Source organism: Ursus americanus, chromosome 8 (assembly GCF_024610735.1).
Source record: "Ursus americanus isolate L20-20 chromosome 8, mUrsAme1.1.p, whole genome shotgun sequence".
NCBI lineage: Eukaryota > Metazoa > Chordata > Mammalia > Carnivora > Ursidae > Ursus > Ursus americanus.
In genome coordinates this window covers 76,574,438-76,592,841 of record NC_142134.1, presented here as the reverse complement: position 1 = coordinate 76,592,841, position 18,404 = coordinate 76,574,438, and the positions used below count along the sequence as shown (strand labels likewise).

Here is an 18,404-nt window from a genome sequence, read left to right as displayed (position 1 = left end):
CAATAATTTCATCAGTACTGACTATGTAATGAAGCCTCTCCCAAACCCCAGTGGGGTTCAGAGAGCTTCTGGGTTGGTGAACCAGAATGCTTCCATGTGCCATCACATTTTATTAAAATGTGTCAATTGCCTTTTCTGTGTCACACGACTGTGTGTGTGTGTAACCCCGTGAGTTAATATTATTATTTGGATTTTATGGATGGAGGGAGGGTGAGGATCCAAGAATGAACTTGCTCAAGGTGACCCTATTGCAGGGAAAGAGGCAGCCCTGGGACTTAGGTCAGTAGAACCCTTAGTCCTTCCACTGTATCCCATGGGGTCTGCTTCCTCCAGCTCTAAGCCCTCTTGTGGCTCAACAGAAAGCGACTGCAGGATTAGACCTGAACGCAGAATCTCCACAGCGTATGGAGTGAAGAAAGAAATGCTGAAGAACTCAATAGATTTGTTTGAACGAAGTAATACTAATAATATGAAACCCCACCACCAATAGGAATATAATGCTATATTTATATGCTGCTATAGACCTCTCTGCAGACAGCTAGCCTATATTTATCTTTATAATCAATTAGTAAGAGGAGTCAATTTGATTTTCTTCACTTGACAGACTTAAGATAAATCTATTTTACATCCAAAGGATTGGCAAAAACTAAAAGTTTGTCAAAAACAACCATTGGAGATGATGGGGAACAAGGAGGACTCCTAAGCTGTTGGTGACACGAATATGTCTGCTTTGGAAAATGCATCTAGAACAATCAAAGAGAGGCATAGCCTCCACCCCAGAGATCTCACTCTTAGAGAAGTTACCGTGTCGCGTACGTGGGAAGGCTGCTACAGTATTGTTCATAACACCATCATGTTCATTAAGAAGAAAACTCTGGAAACCACCTAAGTAATCATATTGAATTAAGGATAAAAATTGTGATATTAACATAACGGAATACTATTAGCAATGAAAATGAGCTAATTACACCTCCGTGCATCAGCTCGACGACGTGGAGGCTTGCAAACGCTAAATCCCAGTGCAGGGATGGCTTACCTGTCTGGTTCATAATTCTTACATAAGGTGCTCTTACCTCTGTCTTGCACACTGTGGTTCCTCATCACAAATGGCGAGCTAAAGAAAATGTTAGAATTGACAGAAGTTGGTATTTCCCCTGGTAGGTAAAATTCCACTTAAAGGCAAGGTCAGTCATGATGGACTAAGTCTCATTTATAAAGCACTTTATATTTCACTGGCTGAGATACAAGAATTTCTGTTTTGTGAGGCAATAGGCGACTGGTTCTTTCTTTTCTCAAGGCAGGCAAACAGATATGGAACAAATTGACCCACTCAAGTTCTTTCCATCCTATTTCAATAAGCACATATCATGATTCTTTGCTTTTGGAAGCCATGAATTCAGACTTGCCTCGTAACAACAGTCACTGTGGCTAGGTGGTGAGTTGGGGCTAATAGTCTGTAGAAATTGTTTACCGGTTGAAAGACAGTGAACCGTAGCAAGCAAGAGGAGCACAGAAATTATTTTGTTCCTTCTTGATATGTAAGCTAAGTCAGAAAATGGTGAATTATTATAAGGAAGTCCGTAAGAGGAAAAGGATTATAAATATGTAATAAAAGATACTTAAAACAATAATACTCAAGTAAGGGAAGGGGAGGTAATGGGGGATGGAGATCATGCCCTTGATGTGCAGGCCTGGCCGTGGCCGTGAGAGCTGACATTTATCGGGCACTTGCAACAGGCCTGGCTCTGCTCTCGGCATCTACTTAGGGCAAATAGCGTTGCCCAAGGATGTGGTTTGCTAGTGATGAGGCTGGGCAATGGGATTCTGGTGGGTCTCTCCTAACCACAGACAAAGTAAGTATTTATTGGATAAATAAAAGACAGCATCTTAACTGTGGGCAGGACATCAGGGAAAATCAGCATTCATGCATTTTCAGAATCAAGCCATTATTGGCAGCATGGGCTACTGAAAAGTGGGCATCAAAGTTGGACTTGACTTCAGTGGTAAGGAACTCTGTCTCTCTGGGCCTCATTTATTCCCTTTGGGGAGCAGGTCAGAACTTTCTTCTAAATTCAGTGTGACTTTAAGCTGGGGTCTGATGGCTGAAGAGGGGTTTTCCAAGTCGGGGTGGGGGGGGAGGGAAATATGGCAGGAGGTGGTATAGATAGAGGAATAGCACGTGCAAATGTCCTGCATTAAGTGATGACAGGGATTGAGATGGTGGGAAAGTGGCATGAACTGAGGCTGGAGCCTCTGGCCAGCCAGGGGTCATGGGGACCTTAGAAGCACTAATTTTGGAGGCCCTGGATTTTGTTGTAAGGAAGCCACCACTGATTTATGGTGACCTTGGTCAGTGAATCGCTGGTCTGAGCCTTTGCTTCCTCGAATCTTCAGTGGGACAGTAGTTGTCGCAGTAACCTGATCAGGCAGTGTTAAATCGGATAATGACATTGCCAACCTTCAACCATTTATGAAGTTTTGTTCAAAGTAGCTGTCAGTTTGCGTGTGGTCACCTACAAGTTACCAACTGAGGATAATTAGAAATGGCCAACTTTTTTTCCCCAGAGCGATTTGCATCCATTCTAGTTAATCCTGTCTAGTTCATATCCAAGCCTTCAGATCTCCCAAACTTCTCTAATAAGCAATCACTAGTAAATTACAGGAAGAACAATGCCATTAGCTTCCCTAACAACTGTGACTCACACGTTTCCCTTAGGCCTCATCATTGGGCTTCATTATCAAAGACCAAAGACTTCCCATTTCTCAGGAAGTCTTGGTGCGTCATTATCCAGGACAACACGTGGCCCGACCCCCAGGTTGCCGCCCAACAAGACATTCCTGGCTCCTTACCTGGCAGTGGCAAGAGGAATCTCTGGAGTGCTTTGATTTTGTGACAGGTGAATTGATTCAGGCTTCATCTGGTAATGAGGAACTGCATAAAGGAGTCACATAATTTGGTCAGGTTGTAAAAAGAAAACGACTGGGGACCTAACAGAACTTCTGTAATTTCATCTGAGCGATCTCTGATTAGTAGGAGCAGGCTGTGGGTGGCCAGCAGAAATGGTACCTACATACTCTAAAACCCCCCTGGCTCCTGGGGGAGGCTTTTCCCCAAGGCTATAAAAACCACTTTGAATAGTGAATATTCAATAATATCAAGAATGCTGAATCTGGAATTCAGCATTGAGCTTCCCGGAATACAGAATATCACATTGGAAGGTATTTCGTATCGGAAGGGCTTGGCATGGAAGTGAAGCGAAGTTGAATTCTGCATTCAAAAGTAAACTTACATAGGAACATAAATGAAATGGTGAAACTTAAGAAGTGCTCTGGGCCGGGGGTTGCCCAGGGCTGGCCCACGCTCTCCTGAAGTCTCATCTCTTCTGCGACAGGGCTGGAGAGCTCCCAGGATTCTGAGTAGACCAGCCGTTCCTACCTGCTCGCCAGCAGGCATACACTTTCTTAGTTTTCCCCTTTGGATCTTTGAGGTTTGAAAAGTTCTGCCCCCCATATGAACTGGAGTTATTTAGTAATTACATATGCCGTGGATGTGACTGCTATTTATTTCCTTTTCATCATGAATAGATTTTAATCTGCCTTCCAAATCACCGAGGGATATAAGCATACAAGGATATGGAATGCCATAAAACACTCTCCCAGTTGGGGTCCTAAGGAGTCAAGTTAAGGAAGCGCATCGACATCGACGTGTCTTAATTCTGGTCTTGCTCTGTCCAAGGTGGGTCACAGACCGGACACCTCTGACTGAAGGGCTGTGATTACTTGCAGTGTGACTGGGCTTGATACCCGGTCCGCTGGTCACCCATCCCGTAAAATCATTTCATGTCATCAGCAGCCACCCAGAGCCTCTGCCCCTCACGTGCTGAGCAACGTGACATCGTTGCACTGATAATCCTGGAAGTCCATGGTGACAACATCTGAACATTTTAGTGGGGATGTGGAGCTTTGGTGTGGAAAAAGGCACAGTTCCCTTTAGGTTTTAAAATTCCTTACAATTGCCAAAAACCCCGCTTCTCCATTAGGGACCCTTGAGAATCTCCAAACCCGGATGAGGCCCACTCAAGCCTAAGTCCCTCTGTATAAAGAAGAGCAGACCTAAGACCCACAGAGGCAACACGACGTGGCCAAAACTACACCGTGAGTTGGTGGCAGCCTCTGAAGTCCTACCAATGTTGCTCTGTGGGACTATGCTGCCTGTGTTAACTCTTTGGGTCATGGATCAGGCCTTTGGGCTTTGACGGAGCTCATCGTAAGGGAATGGTGAACGGTATTTCCAAGGTGGGCATGAACTTGCTGCCGCTTAGCACCTGCCAGCTGCTGAGTGAGTGTTGGGTTGCATTGCACAGTGACACCGATGATGTGCACACGTGTGTATGTGTGTGTGCACTGAGATGAGGGTGTGTGCGTGCATGGGTGCCATCAAAGCTGTGGACGCCAAGAGCTTCTCTGGAGCAGTGGGCCAGCCACGTCTCTCTAAAGTGGCAGGGGCTGATAGCGTGCCCCCTTCTTGTCAGCTGCCTGTGGCAGAAGAAAGACCTCCAGCTCAGCCCCGATTTTAACCCCCTTGTTTCAACCAGAGGGCCCTTGAGTAGACTAGGAGGTCCTGGGCCCCCCTGGATCACGTGGTCATGCACGCGTGCAGGTGCTCCTATACCCCAGGCCCTGCAACAATCCTTTTTAAAAATGATAGACTCTGGGAAGCAAACTGAGGGCTTCGGTGGTGGTGGGGGGGAATGGGATAGGCCGGTGATGGGTATTAAGGAGGGCACGTATTGCATGGTACACTGGGTGTTATACGCAAGTAATGAATCATCGAACTTTACATCAAAAACTAGGGATGTACTGTATGGTGTCTAACATAATATAATAAAAAATATTAAATAAAATAAACTCAAATATGATAATAAAAAGAATGTTTATGAACCAAAAAATGATAATGCTACAAATCTGGAAATGGAACTCAACCTAATGGTATTGGGGTATGAAAACAAATGTAAACAGCTTACCTCTCTCTGTTCCAAGGACCTGCATTGAATTAGAAAAAAAAAAATAATAGCATTGAGTGAGTCTTGGTGATAAAGAATTTTACATTAAACCATGTGTTTTGGAGCAATTGGTTAGTAGAATTTGGGCAAGATTTTTGTTAGTATAGATTTTTTAAAACCTACAAATAATCCTCCAAAAGACTAAGCAAAAATCACAATGTTATGCTGTCTGCGTGATGCAGCAGGCAAACAGACAGTCTGCGGATGGGGCTTAAGTGTGACTCTTCTGAAAACAGCTGAACCATAGCTGTCAAGAACATTAGGACTGCTCCTGCTCTCATTCCAGTAATTCCATTGATGAGACTTTTTTCCCTAAGAAAACACCTGAAATCTGGACCAAATTCCATGATAAGATGTCTAGTACATCATTACTTACATGGAAACAATCTACATGCCCAGCTAAGTGGGAATGGTTTGGTAAATTTTGGTGCTATACTGACTTATGGGAATATTAGAAATGCATCGCAAGTATTTATGCAGAGTCTGAAATAGGAGTATACTACAAGTATGTCTCGATGTTACATGAAAAGTTCAGGCTACAAACTGGACTTATCATGTATTTACATGCAGAGGTGTGTGTGTGTGTGTGTGTGTGTGTGTGTGTGTGTGTGTGTGTGTCCTGACCCTGGAGCCCAGGTCTCCTGACTCACCTTGGCTTTGCAGACAAGAAACCTTTAACAACAAATAGCTCAGAGAGGCATTGAATCTCTTGTCTGAAGCTAGCCAACAGACAGGCCCTTTTGTTTTAAAGACCTCAGTGTCCCCTTGGGTTCTGGAAAGAGGCCATACATTTCATCATGGACAGCAAGTCAGGCAAATATATAGGCAAAGTAAAAAAGGTAATGAATCCATTCTAATGAGTGGTTTGAAAGTCTCCCCACTGAGTCTTGCCCAGACTTTGGACCTGGCCATTCCAAGGGCCCAATCAGAGGCTGTTGTAGAGACAGTCTTGTGGAAGACAATCTCAGGCTTGTTGAAGGAGTTTGGGGAGCAGAGCTGGAAACACGGCTAAGATGCCATCCATCTGGGAGAGCAGGTGTTTTGTTTAATTGAGATCCAGCCCACTTTGTGCTTGAGGGCTCTGAATTTAAAATGGAATGCAATTAGAAAAGTGGGGTAAAAATCTCTCTAGTTTATCTACTTTACCTTTTTTTGTTGTTAGAAAATAAACATTCAAGTTAAATAGTCATGCCTCCTTTATTATGTCCTTCCCTCCATCCCTGTCCTTCTTCCCTTTCTCCTGCTACTTTTTTTTTGTTTTTTCTTTTAAGCTACTTGAGCTCGGAAGTGTCTCTGTGTTTCCTGAGCCAGATAATCATAGTGTGGGGAGAGGACCTGGATTTTCAGGGGCTGGCCCTGTCTTCTGCCAGCTGTGGGGACTCTGGCAAATCTTCCACCTCCCTGAGGCTTCTTTGTCTCTTAGCGTTTTGTGAGAATTAAAGGAGACAATGAGTCTCTCTTTGACAACTATAATGTGCTATGTGAATTTGCGTTGGGGCAGCTGGTTCCCAAGATAACATGTGAGTAAGCACTTCACACCCAAGCATGGCATTTGCCCCATGAGATGGACTTTTATGGTGGAGAAATGGCCTTGACTCTCAGCCCAGACAAACAACCGGGAAGTGTCTTGGCAAAAGATAAGGAGGAAGAATGTGTTTTTCCAGTAGGCAGTGTTGTTCTTTAGATGATATCTACTTCTAGAATGCCAACCAGAGTCACAAAGAAAACAAACTGTCCGGCATGACCCTCGCTGTCTGGGGCTGACCTCGCTACTTCCTTCTTGCTCCTTACTGATCGGAGGGCCTATTGTCCTTGCAGGCTGACCCAGGAGTTGTGGACTATAGATCATCTTGGGTGGCAGCCCTCTGCTACTGGGGACACATAAATTAGACCCACAGGAACAAAGGGGTGGAGTCAGAGAGTGCCCAGCAGCAGAGGGCCACCCCACCTTTCTCCTTCCTGGGGGCGCTTGGAAAATCCAACAACTCCCGGAAGAGGGAGAGCCGGGTGAGGTCCTGGTTGGAACCAGGGCTCACGTTCTCGTTCAGCAGTTATGTGCTGTCCTTGCCACGATCATCTGACAGTTGAGAGGTAGTAACGTGTCTTTTGAGTGAGAAATGAGAAATGTGACTTTTGATTTTAGCATTCTCGTAAAGCCAGATAAGAAGGGACAGACAGAACAAAAGAAAGAAAAAAAAAAGAGATTAACCTCTGCCATCTAGATGTAAGAGCATAGTTGAAGTACTAAGACAAGAACCGTGTCCCTCAGGAAGCCAGTGGGAGCGAGGTGAGGCCACTCTGGTTGTTGGTCAGTGACTTTCCATCAGTCACAGCGGACACACCACTTGTTAGGAAACGTGCTCATTGGGGGTTAGGGAGCTGAGTGCTGAGGGGCTCTAAGGCAGCTCCATGGTACCTGACTTTCAGGCCGTTTAGTGAGTGAGCTCCTACTGTTCACCTGGTGGCTTATGCACTTGCGTTGACTTACTCCAGCTTTTTCACAACAACTTTGCAAAGAACTATATCTATCTCTATTTTGTGGCAGAAAAAACAAAAAGAGGGGTGAGGTTGTGTGTGTATTCAAAGCCAGGTCTGTGTGGGTCTGTATCTCAAATTTTTTGTACTGCGCCATCTTGTCTTTCTTGTGAAGAACAAATGGCAAGGTATAGAACAATTTACAGCATCTTATTTCCATAAAGCTGAAGCCTGGAAGCTGTCCAGGTGGAGGCTTTATGTCTTCCATGGAAACTGGGATGCTCTTCATTGGACCGGTGAACTCTGAATATATTCAGGATGCAAAATAAGACTTTGGTCTAAGATCTGGATCTTAACGTGTTTTGCTTTAGTTTCCTCATCTTTAAAGTAGAGATAATAATACATTTGACCATAGCAATTATGAAAACTAAGTGTGACAAAGTCTCTAAATCACATAGTGTCTTGCCCATCACAGACACCAATGTACAGTAATCCCGTCTTTGTTTCCGAGGACAAAATTGCCACTCACCTCACTTAAGTCCTTTAAGCTTATCTGCCTATAAGGAAAAGAAATATGGTGTTACATAAAATACAGTTCATAATGATCCAGATAAAATCACTCTGAGCCCTTAAAAACCTTTGACTGCATTTTCATTGCCAAATTAACAGCCCGTGGTCCAGCGTGAGATTCATCACTGTTCTATAAAACAAAAGCCAGGTTATCCTTCTCATAATTTTCTAAGCAACAGAAGAAGTTACGAGGCAATACGAAAGGTGGTGACAGAAAGGACATGAATAGCTTCTCATTTTTGGAGAATTTCAATAACATCATCATTTCTCCTGCCATTTGGTTTTCCGTGTCGGGTTTCATTAGCACAGTCAGACCTGCTATTATTACCTTGATTGCAAATCTCTTAGAGTTTTGCTTTGAGGAAGCATAAAGAGTCTTATGTGTGAAGTGAGGGTACGGCGGGATCCCAGGAAGCGGTGTGTCTGAAGAAGGATGCTTCCATGAGGGGAGACGGAGACAGACCATGGAATGAATGATGGGGTAAGAACTCAACACACAGTGTGCTGATGTGCGACCTGGGCCGGTCTCAGGAGAGCCAGCCAGGCTTTTGTGGATACTGTCAATTCAGTCAATTCGCCCTCTGAACCTTGTCTTTCTCATCTGTGAAATGGCCACAAGAGCATTCATCTTGGGGGGTTATTGTGAGGATTGCTAGCAAGAAGGATGACAATGTGAGGCTCTCAGTGGGCACTGCTGTTGGGATGTGGTCAAAGTCAGATGAGGAGCGATGAAGGCGTGGGGGAGACAGGCACATTCTGTCTCCTGGGTCTGCCAGCGGGAGACTGGTCCTGAGGGAAGATGGGGAGGTTGAGGCAGCAACACCTGCGTCAGATGGCGACTGTTGCTCTAGAGTGATGGACATGAGCCCAGGAGCATACAGCACTCAGACGCTGTGTCCTGCTCTCAGACCGCCAAGCAGCAGGCAAATGAACCGATGGCCGTATTTTGTAACCAGTTCATCAGCCCATCAGAGATGGTACATCTGTCCCCTGCCTCCCCCTTTCAGTGGGGCAAGTGGGAAGAGGAAGAGATATGATCAGAAGTAATAAAGTTGAACAGACACCCATAGTATTAATTATTCGGGTTAAATTGAGGCTAATTTCTATTTTTAATGTTTAAGAACTCTGGCATTTTGGAACTACTGACCGATTGGCCATGTGGCTTCAATTTAAAATGTGCAATAGATTTTAGACTTGTGATTTTAAGTTACAAGAGTCAAGTTATGTTCTACTCCATTTATAAAGGATTTAAACTGTTTGAGAGAACTTGAATTTTTCTAGATTTATATATTTACCTTATTTGATTTATAAAATTTGTTAAAGTTTTGCTCGTTAGGGTTTAAAGTTAGGTGTACAAAGGTAATTCAAATGTTTAAGGAGGTTTAACTGAGTTTGTAAATAAGTCTTCTTGTCTAATATTCCTTAACCTACCTAGTGTCCTTCTGTTTAGATAAAATTGCTTGATTTGTAAATAAATATACTTGATTGATGGAAATTTGAGGCTTCAGGAAAGCGAGGCTTTGGAAGTGGTAACATAAAAAAAAATGGATTTTTAGGTGAGAACCCAAGTAATTGTAGGAGTGTTTTCTGTGCACAGCAGTGTTTTGGGGCCTGGAAACGACTATGTTGACAAGACTCCCAAGTTAGTTGCTCCCTTTACCTATACAATGAAGGCATCGGGCTTTGGTGGTCGTTGGGGGGAGACCTGCCAGTGACAAGATGGCGGAGCAGGGTGGGGACTTGGCCCCCTCCCCACCGCACCACACCACCTCCCCGAGAGCACCTTTCATCTCAGTGTAAGTTCTCTTGTGTTCTGTTTCCGAGACGGCCGATAAACCGTGGTCACCGCCTCCATGGCACGAATAAAGCTTCCCCACCTCCTTTCCTGTGCGTAATAGGTGCTCAGTGTGTATTGAGGATAATCCATTTTACTGTAAAAATAGCCCTTCTTGAGCTTCCCTTAGATTTTGCTTAGTTTTACATAAACTGGGTTTGAATCCTTGCTCTGTCTTCTGTGAGCTCCCTCATCCTCAGGAAGTGAAGTCCCTTCTCTGAAACTTGGTTTTCCCACCTGTAAAATGGGTAAACCCACACAGAAATGAAGAGGGTTGCTTAAGGTTTTCATGAAATAATGGACGTGGAGGCTATTTGAAAGAAAATAACACTTTCCGTCGGCAGAACACTTTTCACTGTCACGCTTTCTTTTAAATGAAACTTTCCTTCCGAGATAATTGTAGGTCTCATGCTCGTGTAAGAAGTAACACAGAGAGATCCTGTGTGCACCTCACCCAGTTTCCCCCAATGGCAACATCTCGCAAAACTATAATAATAATAATTAAATGCACACTCTTAAATCATTAGTTCCCATCGATAAGTTCTGTTCCCATGCAAATTTGTGTAACTTCTGGGTAATCCATGCTTCCTCTCTCTTCAAGGACTCCGGTTTCTACCAATTTTTTTGTTCTCACTTCCCAAATCATCAGAATGTACACTTTTTTATCCCCGAGGTTGCTTAAACGGATGTGGTGTCAGGTTTGCTGGTTGAAAAGGGAAAAGCGTAGTTAGGCAGACAGGTGTTTTGTTGGTTAAATAGCAGGTACCATCTGTAAACTACATTTCGGCCGGACCCTGCCCCGTGCGGTTGGAGTTTGCTGAAGCTGCAGGGAGACGTCATGGCTCGTGACCTCTCTGCATTTCTGTGTCCCTCTCAGTAAACTGGGGCTCGTGGTATTGCTTTCTGCGTAGTGTGGTTGTGGGACTACGTGAGGTAAAACATCCGACACACCCCGGAGTGGACCCATGTGTGACAAGAGCTCAGCGAAGGTCGTTTCCTCTGAAGATTATTCAGAATGCTTTATTTGGTACACGTGCCTTGGTGTTTAAATTACAAGGGATCCATCGTGGGACAGTTATTCCCTTTTTAATCTCTTTCTGATTATGTCAGAGTCTCCATGTGGTGGTGACTTTATCCAAATACTGCTCTTGCATTTTAGTTGTCTTCCCTTTTAGGAGAGAGAAAATGCCACAGGCTCCAAGTTTGGCTCTGAAACGGTCTGTGTTGCAGTGATGCTAATGATATTTCCCTTTTAAATACATGTCCTTGCTTTAAAAAAAAATGAGCTGAGCAAAAAATATTAAGTACACGGATATGATAAAAATCCTAACAATGGTACACGAAGGGTTGAGAACGCCCAACGAACATTCCCCAGACTTCAAAGTTCTCTTTTAGTTTTCAGTCGTCAGTGAAGGATTTAAGTGGCGTTTTCATTAACTGAAGTGCTTCGATTCAGCAACCGTTTTGTGAAGCCAGGACCTAGCTCTCAAATCGAGACTGGCCGAGCTGGCACAGACAAATGGCTCCAGCGTCAGCCAGAGCTGCATTCACCATCGAGCAAGAGAGCGGAGCCCATTGTGAGGGGCTGCAGCTGTCCGCTGCCTTCAGTGGCTGCCGTGGACTACCACGTGTAGAGCACAGCTTCCCTTGATGCAGGGCCGCCCATCTCCAAGCACCCACGGAGCAGCCGGTAGGAGGGAGCGGGCACTAGTCTTCCTGCGCGGTCTGAAGCCGCTCAGCTCTCCAGTGCCCCCTCTGTTGTCAGAGGAAGTGAACCTAGCCACAGCACCCTGTGGTTGTTGACAGGCACCATGGGGGTCATTAGTAATGGCCACAGCCTCCTGTGGTTGTTGACAGGCACCATGGGGGTCATTAGTAATGGTCATCCGACTACCAAGATGGCGCCCAACTCAAAATGAATCTGGAAGCTCTCCTCCTACAGCAAAACTCTTCCTTATTCATGGTGACATTCCTGGCCTCTCACAGGTTCTGCATGTTTTGGACCCCTCCACAGTCCTACGCCAGCCCTATGACTTTGAGCAAGTCACCTAACCTCTGCGAACCCTAGTGACCCTCTGTGCCCAGTGGGTAGGGAAGTGAATTTTACCAGGCATCAACTGTGAACCAGCCACTGAGCCTTAGAAAGCCATACTTTAGAGGGCTGCTGGCAGGGTACAGTGAGATGGATGTCATGACACTCTGGACGGGTTGATGGTGGAGAGACCCAGACAGGTTCTTGCCACTTCTACAAGCGATTAAACAAATTGAACTATGGCTGCAGAAATCCTAGAGGATGCAGAATGCACACTTGTAAAGATTCCACACCACGGCGTCGGCTGCACGATAGATCGGAGTGACCAGGCTGCAGAGGAACCCATTGGCAGATCGAGGGAGTATTATTTTAGACACTGGAAGCTGGAGCATATGCAGGACCGGCCTAAAGACCATCAACTTACTGACAGATGGATTCCTGGAACCTCTGGAACCTGGTTCCCTCCGGGTCCTAAGTTGTGGCTGCACGTCAGATTCAGTGGGGGGGGGGGGGGAGCTTTAAAACAGGGATTAAAGCAGATACTGGGGAATAGTACATTTAAAAAAGCTTTCCTAATTATTTTAAGGTAAAGCCAGAATGAGAAACATTGCACTAGAATAAATAGCCTGTATTTCAAGAGAAAAATTGGCTTAGGGGTGCCTAATTCCGGGGGTACAGATGGGAGATGGTGTTCAGGTGTTTTTCTTCCTTTCTTGTGCTGTGACAGATAGTATCCTAGGCGCTCTAGAGAAATTGGAGCCACTCGGTCACATGGGGACGGTTTTGCTGTTTTCACAACTACGGAAACTCAGAACTGTTTAAGAGCTTTACGAGATAATGCCTCCAGAAGTGGCTCAGCTGGGATCCAAACCCCCTTCTGCTGGGTCCCAACACCTGTGCTTTCCAGTATGAAGCAACGGAAGGAAGAGAAAATCCTCTTCTTTCCCCGCACTGAACAACCTCATCAGCTCTGATATTTTATTCTTCCTATGTTGTCTCCTTACTTCCCTGAGTTTTGACCAGTTCTGAACGTATTACACTATTTGGTCACTATTTTCAGGGATGATACACTTTATGTTTTCGATTCCGTAGACAACCACCTCATGGATCTGATGGTCTGTTGTTGGCTGTTGTTGCCTCCCTGTCTCTCAAGCTTTGAAACTAGAAATCAAAACTGAGCAAATTTGCTGACTCCCAGTCTGGCTGGGACCCTTTGGAAACTGCAGAAGGAAACAGGTGTATCGAAGGTGTACTATGTACGAGACAGACACTGTGCTGGGAACTATGCACACCGAAATGAGTCAGTCCCCCCTTTTGGGGTGGAACAGACAAACTTTTACAAACAATTTTCCAAACAATTACACGGGGTGGGAGATGGGCAAAAGCACCAACAGGAAAGGGCTCAAGGTCACAGCTATGTGCTGGGCAGGCAGTGCTGAGCGCTTGCCATGATTCATCTTGTGTAATTCTCACATTAGCCCATGAGGTGGGTGGTAGGTATTACTGTTATCCTCACGTTACCTCCCAGAAGGTCGAGGGCTGGGTGAGGGTTGGTCATTTGCTCTAAAGCACTTTCTCAACTTTGAGGGCTATTGACCTTTGAGGGCTCGTTATCCTCTGTCACAGGGCTGTCCCGTACACTGCAGGGTCTTTAGCGGCATCCCTGACCCCTACCCACCAGACGCCAGGAGCATTCCCACTACCTGACTCATTGCAACAAAATGTCTCTGGACACTGCTGATTTCCCCGAGTGCAAGTCACCTCCAGCCGAGAGCTGCTGCCCCCAGTCTGCCAGCTCATAAGAAGGAGCACCTGGATTTCAACTGGGGCAGTTGGAATTGGCACCTGAGAGCTTGCATCCCTCCCCACGCGGCAAGGCCAGTGGAGAAGCCAGCAGACCAGGGGAAATGGCAGAGGGGAGAGGTGGAGGGTTGCTGCCTAGAGGACATGTGTTTGTGCGGGGCTGCAAAGGATGAAGAGATGAAGAGGCATTTGCCAGAAAAATAAGGGGGAAATGGCATTTTAGGCTCTTCAGCATTCCCCATCAGAACCAGGATGACGGGGTTTTCCACGGAAGCTCAAAACGTGCCTGATACTTTGAATTTCTGTATCTATGAAAAGTGCTTACTGACTAATGCCTTGTGCTCCAGGCTGCTGATTCAAGCTCGCAGTAAGAAAGCGTCATGCATTCTGTGCAGGAGCAAGAGAGAAATGTTAATCTCTCTTCTGACTTCTAAAATGAGGAAATTTTGGAAATGCAAACTGTCTTGGGGGGAAAAGCGTCTATTCGTGTTTGTTACATTTCGCGATTGTGGCCGGCTGCCAGATGCCCTACACGTATGGGAGTGGGGCTCTGTCGTCAGCTTAATGCCAGAGAGTTGGCTTTTCAATTATTTGTCAAAATGGCAATAACATTTTTGACAAATGGGTTTTCACACGCCATTATATTCCCACAGCCGGGGTGGTGAGAAACTGGGGGACGGTATTGGTCTGCAAATAGCCTGAACCCCTTTCGGTTTTTACTTAAAAAGTCCTGATTCCTTTCTGGCACTTAACATTTTTTTCAATAACAATTCAGGTCTCAAGTGAGCCTTGGTTTCAATAACTCATTTTATTACAAAGAAAGCGTGTGTGTGTGTGTGTGTGTGTGTGTGTGTTTAAAGATTTTATTTATCTGACAGAGAGAGAAAGAGTGAGCAATCCAGAAAGAGGGAGCACAAGCAAGAGGAGAGGCAGAGGGAGAAGGAGAAGCAGGTTCCCCGCTTAGCAGGGAGCCCCATGCGGGGCTGGATCCCAGGACCTTGGGATCATGCCCTGAGCAGAAGGCAGACGCTTTACCGACTGAGCCACTCAGGCACCCCAAGAAGGTATATTTTCTGTTAAAGAATCAAAGTGCAGGTTTCTAAGGGTATTTTCCCTCCAGGCATCATTGCCTCCTCCCAGCACAGTAGGGAACCTGTTTCCTGAGACCCCGGTTGTCCTCCTCACCCTCCCGAGCCCACCAGCCTCCCTGGGCATTTCACCAGCAACCACACCAAACCTGTCACCTGGGCCCTTTCTGGACGTCGGGAAAGCTGAGCCTCTGAGGGTGGGGTGACCGGCTGCTCTCCGGCTGGGGGGGCAAGGGCTGGTACTTCTTTGGAAGAGTGACAGGTGGCCTGTGGGAAGAGTCACATTGAGAGTCTGAGAAGGTTTGCTGGGCAGGTAGGTCCTCAGCCCGCCCTGCCCTCTGTGTCCCTGGCTTTGGGTGGGAAATCCATTTTGGGGTGTTGGCTGCTTGACAGGGCAACCTGATCCATTTCAGGTAGCTGCGATGATCAGAATACTCTAGTCATTCTCCTAGTGACCCTAAAGCTCCCTCCCTACAACGTGCTCTTTGGTCTGGTTCCGTTTTCCAGAGTGTGTGATGTCATTTTTTTCCAGAGCATCATAGATTTCTCAGTATGCCCCCTGTCTGAGATTGACGAAGACTGAAAGGTGTGAGCTCTTTAAACGCCCCAAAGAAATAGGAACGTGTTTGAAAGTCCACGAATGTCTCACTCCCCCATTTATTCTGCCATTCACTCGTTTGTAAAGCGTATCAGGCACTGTTGGTGGAGGCTGGAGATTCTGAGAGCAAAGACACGGTCTGTGTTCAAGACAAATCCCTCCAGGGTGGCAGAGAGAGAGGGCATGCGAGGTTACCAGCAAGGGTGGTTCACTGTGATGGAGGTCCTCTCAGGGCCCTGAGTAGGACAGCAGAGTGACGGACTCACCCAGAGCCTGAGAAGTCAAGGCTGTGGCTGTCACTGTGCATATGTGTAATAGAATCTGAGTAGTAGTATTTCTATATATACTAGGTAGAAAAATCCTTGTGCATATATAAATATAGGCCTATACTTTGTAAGTTCCTGAAGGCATGTCCTAGGGCCGGTACTGTCTGGGGGTTTCTGTACTAAATGGAAGAAACAGGAAAGGACGGGGAGTACAGCATCACAGACGGATGAGTGAAGGTACGTGGAGCGGCCGGCTTGTTCGACCTTGGTCACTGGCCAGCTCATCTTAGTTTTTCCACATCAATTGTTCGTGTTTTTCTTTTTTAAAATTCTGGAGCTTTTCAAATTCTGGAACTAATCATTTAAGTGCGTAGCAAAATACAATTTCTATTTTAGGTGTCTTACCGAGGAGGTGGTAAAGGAGTCTGCAGAAAGAAAGAGAATCAGAAATTAAATTTATTGTTCTCTGAGCAGAGCTAATGCTTAACAATTTTGGGGCTTACAAATAGAAATGACAAATCCCAACCAAACGTCTGGGGTATATTTTTCAAGGGATATCTAAGCCTTTACACTGTCCACATCCCCGTGCTTCTAAAATAAAGAGTGGATAACAGACACATTTTAATGATTTCTCTTACCTTGTTTCCCTTTGTGGGTCTGTCTCCTGTAACAGAAGAGGAAGAGCTGTGAGTTTATGGAAAATGTCATTGAGCTAGTTTTCCATATGTTAGAATGGAAATCATTCCCATTTGAATAATCTTGATGATAAAGTCAACTAAGGTTTGTTGAGATCTTATTAGGTACCCAGGACCTAATAACACTAGTGATGTGATCTCATTCGATCCTGGCCTTTGTTCTGGAGGTGAAGACTGAGGAAAATAGCATCACAGAATTTTCCAGATGGAAGGGTTTTCGAAGACTCCCAAATCCAATGTTATTTTAGACCACAGCAAGGACAAACTAGGTAGGACAATTGCTCAAGACCACTCAACCCTAGAAAAGCCTGAATGAAGGTCAGGGGGGCTTCTGACTCTCAGATAGTTTAATTTCCACAATTTGATTCTACTCCAGGACATTTATTGGGCTGCTGTTCTGAGCTAAGCACAGTACCAGCACCAGGATACGAAGACAGCACAGCCTTCCCTTTAAGGTGCTTATGCCTCGGTTTCCAGGCCAATGTCTGGGTTCCGGGGACGCAACGAGGAGGGTGAGACACTGTCCCCATCGCCACAGGGTTTATACGTAAGAACGCAAATGTGCCTTGGAAACACTATGAAATCCTGAGAATTTCAGAGAGAGGGTCGTGGTATTAAAGGGACACACGGGAGATTTAAGTTGGTCCGGGGTGTCAGAAAAAGCCTCCTTGAGAAGGCATCATTCACTGATCTGTAAAAGAACTCCTGTAAGAGAACTCCTGGCTCCTGTCAAGAGATGACTTCACCCTGGGCTGATTACTGGTCTCCACGCACTTCGTTTCCTTGTGTGGGAAGCGACGAGGCCGCACTGGCTCACTGGTGTTTAACCGCACTCTGAGGGGCACCCTGGGCTCCCCTGGGGTCTCGTAAGGAGCAGGAGGGCTAGGGGCCTGGTTTCTGGCTCATCGTCCCATGTCGCAGGAGACTTCATGCCATCTGCTTCCAGATTTCTTCGGGGGAAAAGTCCAGCTGGTCCAGAACAACACAACACAACACAACACAACACAACACAACACAACACAACACAACAAACACTTGTCTGGATGATTTCAAGGGCTCTTCCGAGTCTAAAATAATTAGTTGAGTGAGCAAAATTACTAATCTTCATATTTTGTTTTTGGAAAACATTTTTAAATAGACTGGATTTCTCTGCATCCACTCACACATTAATGGCAAACAGGAATCATAGCTGTTTTTGGCATTGTAAAAAAAAAAAAAAATCCGGGACGGATTTCAACGACAGCAGCAATGTAGTTAATGTGAGATCTTTGGCTATTTCAGTGGTATTTCCAAAGAGCTTAGACCACATGATGCCTCTTAAGGCACCAGGTCAGAAAACGTAAGATGAACTTCGTCTCACTTTGTACGTTAGCCTCACCCCCAGAGCTCCCCGGCGGACTGTCTCTGCTCATATTGATGTCTTTCCCTGTGAAGCTAGACGTCGGCTTTCTACGAGGCCTTTCTTCATAGCTACAGCTATATCTACAGGGGATCAATTCAATTTACTGGAAAAAAATTCAATAAAGAGACTGAGTATCTGGGATTCCGTAGGAACATTCCATTTATCGTTTCAGAGATATCTATCCTGTTTGCTTCAGTGGCTGAGCTGAGAAAAGGACATCTATCTTCCTTTTATTCATTGGTTTATTATTGAGCATGTAGTATATGTCAGGCGTGGATTCATTTGTAATGTATTTATTGATGCAGGTGTTGGGGAGTGTAATACCCAAACGAAAGTTGCTATTCCCATGTAACTTACATTTCAGTGGCAGGTCATAGAAAACAAAAGTATACGATGACAACGACAGGTGATGATAAGTGCTCCAAAGGAAAATGCGACAGAGCGAGGGAGAAAGCAGGGCCATAGAGAGAGCGGGAGCATGAAGAGTTCTCCATCTGTCATGCAAGAGAGATGGGGAACAGGGTGACCATTTTTTAAGCAGATCCCTGAAAGCCTCTCTGGTTAGGTGATGAGAACAG

At 45.5% G+C, this 18,404-nt stretch overlaps 1 protein-coding gene across 2 annotated transcripts in view; it reads right to left on the bottom strand.

Moving 5' to 3' along the window:
- CLNK (cytokine dependent hematopoietic cell linker) overlaps positions 1-18,404 on the bottom strand; it is a 198,068-nt gene that overhangs the window by 22,653 nt on the left and 157,011 nt on the right. For both annotated transcript variants that reach the window (XM_045771339.2, XM_045771340.2), the window contains exons 9-15: positions 16,368-16,393; positions 16,135-16,154; positions 15,022-15,132; positions 8,068-8,095; positions 5,025-5,043; positions 2,851-2,932; positions 1,074-1,114 (exon numbers count right to left, since the gene is read on the bottom strand). In XM_045771339.2, coding sequence (XP_045627295.2) covers positions 1,074-1,114; positions 2,851-2,932; positions 5,025-5,043; positions 8,068-8,095; positions 15,022-15,132; positions 16,135-16,154; positions 16,368-16,393 — 327 coding nt within the window. The remainder of the gene's footprint in view (positions 1-1,073; positions 1,115-2,850; positions 2,933-5,024; positions 5,044-8,067; positions 8,096-15,021; positions 15,133-16,134; positions 16,155-16,367; positions 16,394-18,404) is intronic.